Consider the following 11957-nt stretch of genomic DNA (forward strand, 5'->3'; position numbering starts at 1 on the left):
CTACCTAGGACTACTAGTACCTTCTGGAGGACTACGTGATGTGGGAATAAAGTGCAGCCGTATACACGTACACTACTATATATAAATAGCGCAGTATGAGGTCACAGTGATCTTGTGTCTGTCCATGGTCTGAACATATCGCGCTGCAGCTCAAAAGACACCGGTTTACCAATTAGATAATTGCCACTTTGAATCGACGTGGAAGGAATATATTGGTAAAATGCGCCCGGTTTTTTAAGTTACGACGGACATTAACAGCTTCTGCAAATGCGTGCTGATGCTCGACGACGAAACTACCGTAGTAAAATGTGCAGCAGTGGTGGGTTGCTTCTGGCAGCCTAAATCAGATTATTGGATAGGTAAAATGGATTGTGACGTAGGGTTTAAACCCCCACTGACATGTTACTGTGTACTACTACAGTAGGCAGTACTGCGTATCGCTGCAACATCCAGACAGTCAACAAAACCAAGAACAAGAGCATGACTGCTCATATATCGCTGTGAGTGGACGGACGAACGGACGAACATAACATGGCTTCCTACCTTCAGGTAAGACACGCAGGTTCAAATGTGTTTGATAGCTACTCAACAGACGATCTCACGTTTATTTTACTTAAGTGTTTTCTTAACTTGCTCTTCGGTTGTCTGGGTGCGGTTTTGCGCATTTGAATCATGGTCTGCTGCGTGCACTTGGTCATGGTCATGGACAACGACAAGTGAAACATGTTTACGTTTACCCACATCACATATGGGCTTGTAATTCTAAAATTCACGATTGTAAACAGGTGGTTGATAGGCTCAATGTCGCTAGGTGACAGCTTGTGCGATCACTTTCGCCAATGGGGGGTCATATCGGCACGTTTTTGTGTGTTGTCGTGCCAAACATGATTAAGGTAGGCCTACAGTATTAAGGTGACGTGGGTGATGCCGTTCTGTTACAGATTGCTGATGATGAACGGGGCCACGAGCTGGACCTTTTCTGTGTCCCCAAACATTATGAGGACGATTTGGACAGAGTGATCATCCCCCACGGACTGATCATGGATAGGTAACGCACCACAGACTGCACAGTCTGACCTTTATTTATTTTTTTCCAAATCAAATCTTTCTCGTGTACCAATTATGCTCTACTGATTTACACATTTGTTAACATTGTAAACAACAGTGTATATCAGGTAGGTGAAAACATTGGCAACATAATTTGTTTAAACAATACACTACACAGTGCACTGCAGTGCATCCTAGTGTTTTTTGCATGGGTGTATAATTTGCATGGGGTAAAAGGCATTACATGTCTGCACTGGCCAGTGCACTGTGCATAATTCTGATGTATTATGCAGACCAACGTTTCACTGCTTGTAGTAGGCTACAAGCCTTGTACCTTTTGTGAGTGAGTGAAATAATAAGCTCTCTTGCTTATTGGTTTGGTATAGTAACCAATGAAAAAATTGTGTTTTTATCAACTGATTCAATTTCTAATTCACTGTAATTCGCTCTCCTCTCCATCCTTTCTGTCTCGCCTCTCAGGACAGAACGCCTGGCACGTGATATAGTCCGGGACATGGGGGGACATCACATTGTAGCTCTGTGCGTTCTCAAAGGGGGCTACAAGTTCTTTGCGGACCTGCTGGACTATATCAAAGCCCTGAACCGCAACAGTGATAAATCAGTCCCAATGACGGTGGATTTCATTAGGCTAAAAAGCTACTGTGTAAGCTGCCCTTCTCATTTAATTTCCAGGAACAGCTGATGCTAGATGTGTGATAGAGGGGTATGGGGTGGTGGTAATATCCAAACAAGAAATTAATCATGAAATGAAATGTATCCTGACTGTACAATACAGCTCTTATTATAGTTTGTGAATGCAGCCGACATACAAATTGGAGAATAAATTGTCAAGCTACTAGCAATGCAATCTTTTGGCAAGCTGCCACGGTCACACTGCAATACTGTATATATGATCTGACTACATTGTTGTCCTCAGAATGACAAGTCTACAAACAGTGTCCAAGTCATTGGCGGTGATGAGTTGTCCAACCTAACAGGCAAGGTTAGTACGTTTGGCTCTACGTCGCGTTATTTCATGAAGTGTAGTCATGTCCCTATACATACAAGGTGTATTTAAATATGTTTCCTTCCATCTCAATATGTTTTGCTTATTTTCTCTACAGAATGTTTTAATAGTCGAGGTAAGATATGTGTTCTCTTTTGATACAAATACTAAATGTGCATGAACATTCAAGCAATGTTAATCCACCATTTTGAATAGCATTATCAGATAGGCTACAAGCTCTAGAAGTAGGCTATTTGCATATGACAGACCAAATTCTTAGATGTAGGGTATGTGAATTATTAAAAGACCATACCGGTACTTATTATTTGCAGTTAGGCCTACAGTATGTGTGCTTGTCACGTAGTATTTGGAACACTGCCTGCATGCTGCATTGTTTACAATGCACTGCTGCACTGTAAACAAAGCATTACTGCCTGATGTGGCTGTAGTCAGTGCTGTCCTCATTTGTGTTCTTGGTGTGAAACCGTAGGATATTGTGGAGACAGGGAGGACGATGCAGAAGCTACTCTCCCTGCTGAGTGAATGTAATCCAAAAATGGTTAAAGTTGTAAGGTAAGAGCCATCAGATGCAGCTCACAGACCAGGAAGTTGAATTATAGATCTCCAGTCCAGTGTAACTGACTTCAAGGTCATGGTGGCAACAACAGTGCTCTCAGCTAATGGGCACGCTGCGCTTCACTTAAGTACTGTATACTGTACATGTGAGTATGTATGCGAGTGAGTGAGAGGGAACAGCTTAACAGTTAATCTGCCATACTATTACAGTAACTGCACTGAGGAGATGGAGACCAGCTCTCTGATACTGTATATGAAAATTATTGTATGTTCAAGTAATAAGTATGAAGATCATATCAGGGATTTACTTTGCACAGAGCAACATTGCACAGAGCAATTTACTGTATATTATCGTGTTGTCTGCACTTTGAATTTGTAAAATTGTTAGCTTAATGGTGTCCATGAAAAGTACTGTGGCAGACATAGTTTGTCTGGTGATTTCCTGTGAGGTAAATTTGCTAGCTGCATGATCACTTTGCTGCAGGGAAGTGGGATGACACTGAGCTCTCAGACAGACTTAATGGCTTACCGTTTGTTAAGAAAAAGTGTTCCAGCAAGTGTATCCCGAGAGCACTGTTGCCATCTGTCCGTATTCAGGCTTTTATGGAACACTGTTTAAAGGTTAATTCCTGCATAATGGATTCCAGTTAATGTCAAAATAGCAGTGCTTGTTCCACATTCCAACTGTTGTTTTGTGCTATATAATTGGTGGATTGGATTGACTCATGTTTATGATATTTTTTGTTATTTCAGCCTCTTAGTGAAGAGAACACCTAGGAGCTCAGGGTATAGACCAGACTGTGAGTACCATTTATTTAACTGCCCAGTCATTCATTTCACTGCCCAGTCAATGTGATCTGTAGGCCTATGTGTCTTTGTAGGCAGTAGCTACTAGTTGCAAATGCAACATTTCATGTTCGCATTTGAAAGAATGGTGACACTGCAGGATGTATTGTTTTACCGCAGTTCAGTTTTTGTAAAGATTTATCCATTTTAGGAAGATGTACTCCACGGGTAGCTGAGCACTTAGTGAATGCCCTGACAGATGCTCGAGATGCCCGCACGCTCACACTGCCTGTGTGTGTGTAATACTTTTAGGTTGGAGTTGGATCTCTTTAAGATTGTAGCTCCAGGACAGCTGTGAACAGGATACCCATTTGACTTCATGCACAGGCAGCTAAAGGGCTAGGCGTGCGTTTGTGTGTGCGTGCGATAGATGTAGTATACTGTACTTGCATATAACAGAACAATCACAAAGCAGATAATGCATTACATTACAGTTTGGTATACATTTGATTGTTTTGTATATCTTTCCAGACATTGGTTTTGAGGTGCCTGATGCATTTCTGGTGGGCTATGCTCTGGATTACAACGAGTACTTCAGGGATCTCAGTGTGAGTAGCCTATTCTCAAAATATAATGACTTCTATGGTATAAAATCAAGTTGGCATTCTATTTGAAATACCTAGACCAAATATAGAACTGAACTGAAGGGCACATTTATTTACACTCCGGAGAACAGAGACAGTTCTTGAGACATTGATTGTTCCCTTTACATTCTTCGTGTTTACAGCACATCTGCATATTAAAGGATGACGCCAAGGAGAAGTACAAAGTATGAACAGAACTGTGCAGACAATAAATGAAGACGAGGACCACTGTGATGATACTCCTTAACACCCTCCGTTTTGAATCGGTTATTTTTCTACATGAAGAACGAATCCACAAAATGTGAATATGTGAGTTACTAAAGTAAGCAAATAGCTTTACCCTTCAAATAGGTGGGTTCAATTATGTATATGTGTTCATGACTTTTTTTTTTTTTTTTCATTTTATATTTATTTACAAATCTATGTCAGTTTTGGCCTCTTGAATTATTGTTTTATATTAGTGACTGTAAACAGAACATTGTTATTATGAGTTTGTCACTATTGTTACCAGGGTTTCTGGCTACTGCGATAGTCAGTCAAATGCAGGTGGCCTTCAGTCTGTGTAACCACATTTGTTTGGTAATGCTGTTTTATCCTCTCGTATCATGCGATAACTGACGTGGAATGTACTGTAAAATTATATTTTATTTGATATTCTCTGTTTTCATGGAGGACCCGTTTACAGCAATATAAATTATGTTGAATCTTCTTGGCGATTGTGTTCTTTGAATGAATGGTTTATTTCGGAGCTTTACCATAACATGAATATAGTCGGCTGCCGGACTTTTGTTTAAAGTGGGAGATTTGGTATATAGTTTTTATTGGCCTAAAATATTGTCTACGTACATTCATGAATCCACTTGCTGACCGGCTGTTAGTATTGGGCTTTTTTTCTCCATTAACATCCTTTGGCAGGCAAAATTGTCAATGTCAAACTTTCCTTATGCTTTAAAGATGGAGTGCCACAATTTTTGCATTTGTCCAGTTTTTCATGTGTCTGAGGTGACAGTACTTCATTAGACACTGGAGTCGTTTTTATGTGCAATGGTGTATTAACTTTGTATTTAGGGTTTCTTCCTGGAGGCTGAACCCTTGACAGTCAAACAGGCCAATGAAATCACCACCCACCAGGCAAACCAGGCATACTTAATGGCGTGCCCGCATAAAAACAACATTTGAACTAATATGACTATTTTAGGCCAATAAAAAATACTTTATACCTAATTTCCCACACGTCCCCCTCGACTGCCGGACTAATAGATACTACAGTTTTTGATCTACAAATACAGAGGTGGCACCATATACTCGAAGGCTGATTATATCATTGCCTATACCAATTATTACACAACCTAGTTGCTGCACTACTGCGATATGTCCAGAAGATGGAGACAGTGAGACATTTCATACGCTGTACTTCCGCATGTTTTGAGAAGGTAGTGATGATCCCATCGCAGAGAGGGACAGTTGGACGTGCTGTGAGTGTGATTGGCCACTGGTTGTCATCACAGTACACTTCACACATACTTACGTACATTGGTCGCCACCATTTCAGTGTGGCGACAACAACACAGCAGCCATAAACATGGACTGTATAATTATCTCTTATCTGTATGTATGCTAAAGCGAGACTACATTCAATTTGATTATCAGAATCAGAGTTGTCTGGCAACCAACTAACAAACCACAGTGCGATCGTCCCACTGGACTATGGTTTGTAGACAATTCCAACTAAGAGAATACGTCAAGAAGGTTCGATATAGTTTATATAGCTTTCCTGAATGCTCACCGTTTGACTTTGACCCCTCCAGTCAGCGGTACTGTCTGTTGATTACATTTATACCGTGTCATGGACATAAAAGCCATGGACATAAAAGAAAAGACGGCTGCCTTATTAAAACGGTATGACACAGGAAGCACATTCTCCTATCTACCTGTCCTCCCCAAAGCGGCGGTCCTGATCCCACTGTTCGTGAGAAAAGGTGAGCTGCAGGTGCTCATGACCCTACGTTCAACCAAGGTACGATTACGATACGAAAATATTAATTTAAATCTCTCTCTCTCTCTCTCTCTCTCTCTCTCTCTCTCTCTCTCTCTCTCTCTCTCTCTCTCTCTCTCTCACACACACACACACACACACAGTCAGAGAGAGAGAGAGAGAATGTCTAATTTGCATTCATGCATAAATGTGTTTATGTATATCTTGCCCCAGTATGTTCCCTCAGCACTACGCTCATTCAGCGTAGTGCTGAGGGAACATACTGGGGCTAATATATGCCCTATTCTATTTATTTTTTTATAAACTACAAATGTATGTTCACTCTAGCTCTGGTCCTAATGCCTTTGCTAGGCAAACTGGTCAGGCTACTACCCCAGCACACTTTGACAGGCTGGAATGGCTTAGGGTTGACAACCGAGTACAGCATCTTGCAATGGTCCACACGATTCGATACACCACCAAGATACCCATGTACCTGTCTAGATACTTCCTTAATGTTAACGAAGTCCACACCCACACCAGAGGGAGTTCAACAAACCATGTGCAACCCAGATTTGGCACAAACAAGGGACTAAATTAATTTAGTTCCTATGCCACCAAAATGTGGAACGCCCTACCAACAGATACTGTAAGCCCTCTGTTACTTGTCAAAAAGCTAAATGACATGAATGTAAATCCATTCATCATTAGATGGTTCCACTCCATGTTAACAAACAGATCTCAACAGGTAAAGGTGAACTCAGTACTCTCAAGCTCCAAATTGTGTAGCACAGGTGTGCCACAAGGGCGGGTGAGTTCACCATTTCTTTTCACTGCCTACACAAATGATTGCAGAAGCAGCCAGCCTAACAACTTCATCTTGAAATTTTCTGATGACACTGTAATAGTCAGCCTGTTGAGGGGTGTTGAACACCCGGTGGGTTATATCAGTGAGATCAATAACTTTAAAGACTGGTGTGATAATAGCCACCTTATGTTAAACACCACAAAAACCAAAGAGATGATCTTCGATCCAAAAGGTGTCCACATCCATGACCCAGTGGTCATGGGGGGCACGCAAATTGAGCAGGTAGTATCATACAAGTACCTGGGGATCCAAATGGACAACCAGCTCAAATGGAACGTCCATGTGGACTATCTGTGTGCCAAATTGGCACAACGCTTGCACTTTCTCCGCAGGCTCAGGCTCTTTGGTGTGAGCAAGGGAGTCATGTCAACCTTCTATGATGCAGTGCTAGGTAGCATTATTAGATATGGCATGACAGCTTGGTTTGGGACACTCTCTGTCCAGCTCAAATCTAGAATAGCTAAAATGGAAAAAACAGCCATGAAGGTAATTGGTAGGAAAGATTCTCCATCTCTTCAGACAATCTTTGAGAAAACGATGCTCAGTCTGTCTAATAGAGTGTTGTCTGATCCTTCACATATATTATCTTCAGAGTATGAGCTGTTACCCTCTGGTAGACGCTACAGAGCGTGTCGTTGCAAGAGCAACCGCTTCAAACTTTCTTTTCTTCCCACTTCAATTGTTCTACTAAACAACCGCCACATAGTTCATAGTTCATAGTTCTTAGTGGGGAAGGGACTTCTGACCTTCATCAGTTATTTATTGCACTTTTGTGATTGTGATACTATAAACTGTGAATACTTTTTTTATATTATACATTCTCTTATTGCAATTTGCACTTCTCTTGTGATACTCTTGTGACTTGTACTTTGCTGCTACTGTGTATTGTCTTGTGTGTATTGTCTGTCCGTTTTAAAAAGCGTTGATGTATGTACTAATGCACTTTTGCCCAAGACAAATTTCCCCTCGCGGGACAATAAAGTATATCTCATCTCATCTCAACAGTCATTAAGACATGCAAATCCCTTGACTCCTTCAAAACTGCTCTCAAAGGGCACCTACGGACGGCTGCAATTCGTAACTGGCCCCCGTAAAATCTGAATCCCCCCCCACCCACCCCAGCGTAGTGCTGAGGGAACATACTGGGGCTAATATATGCCCTATTCTATTAATTTTTTTATAAACTACAAATATATGTTCACTCTAGCTCTGGTCCTAATGCCTTTGCTAGGCAAACTGGTCAGGCTACTACTTGGCCTCACTCCCGAACCCACCTCACCCCTGCACACTTTGACAGGCTGGTATGGCTTAGGGTTGACAACCGAGTACAGCATCTTGCAATGGGTCTGGTCCACACGATTCGATACACCACCAAGATACCCATGTACCTGTCTAGATACGTCCTTAATGTTAACGAAGTCCACACCCACACCAGAGGGAGTTCAACAAACCATGTGAACCCAGATTTGGCACAAACAAGGGACTAAATTAATTTAGTTCCTATGCCACCAAAATGTGGAACGCCCTACCAACAGATACTGTAAGCCCTCTGTTACTTCAATTCAATTCAATTCAAACTTTATTCAAGACACTCACAGGGGGGTCCATAGGGCAGAACACATAAAACATAAAAACACAAAAGTAAACAAACTATAAATAAAATAAACAAAGCATAAACAAGCAAACAGGGGGGACTTATCTCTGTACATACAGGCTAGAACGCCAGTGGCTCCACAGCTTAGATGATAGTCTGACAGAGCTCTTAGCCGGGTTAGAGAGTGATGCAATGATGCTGTTCTCAGAGTCTGTTAACCTGCACATAAATCTGTACATCAGGTTTCGTAGCACAGCAGGGCAAGTGGGTACATTTATTTCAACAAACATTTGACTGGCACTACAGCATCTTGGGGCTTTGAGCAGCAGTCTCATGCAGTCATTATATGCCACTGTCATTTTTTGCAGGCTGCCCTTTTTGTAGTGTCGCCACAAGTGGGCAGTGTACAGCGGAGTACAATAAGCTTTAAACAGTGATATTTTCACAGGAGCAGAGCAGAAATTAAACTTGCGTATGAGTGTGTTGGCTTGGGCATACAGTTTACGCCGCTCTCTAAATATATCTCTATCATCAGATACTTGTCAAAAAGCTAAATGACATGAATGTAAATCCATTCATCATTAGATGGTTCCACTCATTTAGTTCCTATGCCACCAAAATGTGGAACGCCCTACCAACAGTCATTAAGACATGCAAATCCCTTGACTCCTTCAAAACTGCTCTCAAAGAGCACCTACGGACGGCTGCAATTCGTAACTGGCCCCCGTAAAATCTGAATCCCCCCCACCCCTTTTCACTGTATGTAGGCTATATGTTTTTCTTTTACCTTTTTACCTCCTCTATGATGATTTCCTGTTTTTGGCTATAGCGTATATTTGTATGTCTCTAAATGTTATGAATTGAACATGGTGGACAAGTGTAATGCTTTATGGTGTCGTCCACACAGTAACAGTCTTGTATTGAGTTGTGCTTGAAATGTACTGTAATTCTCCCAAACTGTTAATAAATCCTTCAATCAATCAATCAATCAATCAATCAATCAATCAATCAATCAATCAAAGCTATATCAAAGAGATATGTTCATTCATTCCCAGATATAGTGCAGATACATTTTTTTAGTGCAGATTTTCCCTCCAGGGATCATCATCATCTCTTAAATTGACACAACAGAACGCATACATACCACAAATGTTTACCGGGACATGCCATGTATCTTTGCAGCTGAGGACCAATGCTGGTGAGGTGTGTTTCCCAGGTGGCAAGAGGGACCCCGGGGACAGAGATGACATAGACACAGCCCTTAGAGAGGCAGAGGAGGAGATAGGTTTACCCGTTGACGAGGTGGAGGTAATCTGTAGGCTGTTTCCCATCATTAATAAGGTAACTTCTTGTTCTCTTGTAACGACAAGAAATGATGGTTAATAATATGTACATAGTATGTGGCCTAATATAGAGCCCTCTCAGCCCTGGGGGACTCCAGTCAACTAAGAATACTATATACAGTTAAAAAAAAACAGGGTTCCCATGGTCATGAAATTCCTGGAATGAAATCAAATGCTTTGTAAAATGTTTGTATTATACATTGTTTTATTCATTAAATAAACATGTCTAACACGTGAAATACCGGAACTAATACAGGAGGTTATGTGACAAAAAGAGTAGATCTACAAGCTAACATGTTGCATCGTGATAAGTTGTTAGCTCGTTGATCTATTGTCGCCTGACACCTTCGCTCAGGTCTGTCTTGGCACATTGATGATGGCACACTGGTGTAAAGAGACACATTATTGCACTGTATAATATGATAATGCTATAGGCCTGGAAATGGGGTAAAATTTTTTGGAAATGGAAATGTTTTGAAATTTCATTGTTAAAAATGTGGGGGCAGATTTCAGCTCATGTTTCTCACCACCACTCCTAACAGCATGGTTTACTGGTGACTCCAGTGGTGGGCTTCATAGAGGAGTCGTTCTGCCCTCGTCCAAACCCAGATGAAGTCAGCGCTGTGTTTACAGTACCCCTGGACTTCTTTACCTGTGGGAAGGACCACGCAGCCTACAGCCCCCCTGGAATGGCCGGACCACTCCACGGTTTCAATTTCACAGACCCTGATTCGGGTAACCGGTATCATATATGGGGTCTGACGGCTATCATGGCCATAGTCGTTGCAGTTCTTGGTCTCAGAAAAAGACCTGAGTTTGACATTCCTTTTGACTCTGATGATCCCCTGTCTTTCTTCCAACATAGTTTAAACAGAAGAATCAGCAAACTTTAACTGTGGTTTTGAGTGTTATGCAGTCAACATTTACTTGCAACACTTTTTATTCATCAATTGCTGTGAACGGCCCTGGCTGTGAATGTGATTGCAAACATAGGGGCGGCAGTGGTTCAGGGGAAGTGGCCGCTAGAGCAGATGGATGGTTCCCAGTTCGATCCCGGGCTCCCCCAGAGTTGGTGTGGAAGTGTCCTTGAGCAACTTGACTCTGAACCCCTAATTGCTAAATGTTGCAGGTTGGTGCCTTCACTGCCTTGCATGGTTTCCTCTGCCATCGGTGTATGGATGTGTGTGAGAATGGGTGAATGTAATGCAATGCACAATCTATGTAAAGTGCTTTGGATAAGATTGCTATATAAATGCACCATTTACCAAACTGTTCCCTGGAAAACAAAGCAATACTTGATCAAGCGGCCTATATAATGGAATGCACTTTGTTTCTTTGGTTGTGGATTGTACAACTGTTGTTTTATTTAAATTGAAAGGATTAATAAAAAATATTTAATATAATTTCCATCTGGTTAAATACATTAATTCAAGAGTTTAATCACAACCGAGAAGAGAATAAGACCTGGGCACAGGTCTCCACTAGGAGGATAGTGTGTGTGATGTTTAGCAAAATGTTCAGGAGTAATATAAATGTGTGTGCGTGTGACACAACTTGACCTGTTGTAGCGCCACCATGATGCTGATTTGAAAACTGTTAAGTGGAATTTCTGCCTCAGCCTGCATGCACCGTTTCACTGCAATCAGACCCTCCGTTGAGGAGTTGTGGCGATTTGTACAAAATGGGTACAAACTACAAAGCAGGCTACTCCTGAAAACTTTAGAAGATGGATTATGAGAAATCAAACAAACCAGTCTTGATCACATGACTATGGAGAGCATGTGTACCGATTTGCGTGACATTTGGATAAAATCTGAACAAGTAATATTAGAAAATGTATTTAACATTTATCGGCCTCCTGGTGGCGCTATATAGAGCAGATGTGAAATTCCAGGCAAAGGTTTTTCCTTGGCCTCTAGGGAGTGTGCATACAAAGTTTTACACAGATCCATGCAGTTAGAGGTGAAAACACTAATCGGCCAGTTATAGCGTCACCATGAGGCTGAGTTGAAAATGTTCAAGTGGCATTTCTTCCTCTGCCTAGTGGGAATGTGTTGAGTTTTGCATTTTGTTTGAAACTGAGCACTCCTGAACTTTGGAAGCCAATCAGGATGGAGT

The 11957-nt window shown here is 41.5% G+C and overlaps 2 protein-coding genes across 2 annotated transcripts; both read left to right on the top strand.

The window, feature by feature from the left end:
- Positions 1–119: 119 nt before the first annotated feature.
- Positions 120–4734, top strand: hprt1l (hypoxanthine phosphoribosyltransferase 1, like). The gene is made up of 9 exons (XM_080761466.1): positions 120–549; positions 942–1048; positions 1528–1711; positions 1985–2050; positions 2172–2189; positions 2544–2626; positions 3383–3429; positions 3947–4023; positions 4203–4734. The coding sequence occupies exons 1-9, from the start codon at positions 532–534 to the stop codon at positions 4248–4250; spliced, it is 648 nt and encodes a 215-aa protein (XP_080617592.1). The 5' UTR covers positions 120–531; the 3' UTR covers positions 4251–4734.
- Positions 4735–5622: 888 nt separating this feature from the next.
- On the top strand, positions 5623–11187 carry nudt7 (nudix (nucleoside diphosphate linked moiety X)-type motif 7). The gene is made up of 3 exons (XM_080762646.1): positions 5623–6076; positions 9679–9837; positions 10382–11187. The coding sequence occupies exons 1-3, from the start codon at positions 5906–5908 to the stop codon at positions 10730–10732; spliced, it is 681 nt and encodes a 226-aa protein (XP_080618772.1). The 5' UTR covers positions 5623–5905; the 3' UTR covers positions 10733–11187.
- The last annotated feature ends 770 nt before the right edge of the window (positions 11188–11957 follow it).

The sequence above is a fragment of the Protomyctophum bolini genome (assembly GCF_963924005.1).
Source record: "Protomyctophum bolini genome assembly, chromosome: 4".
Lineage (NCBI taxonomy): Eukaryota > Metazoa > Chordata > Actinopteri > Myctophiformes > Myctophidae > Protomyctophum > Protomyctophum bolini.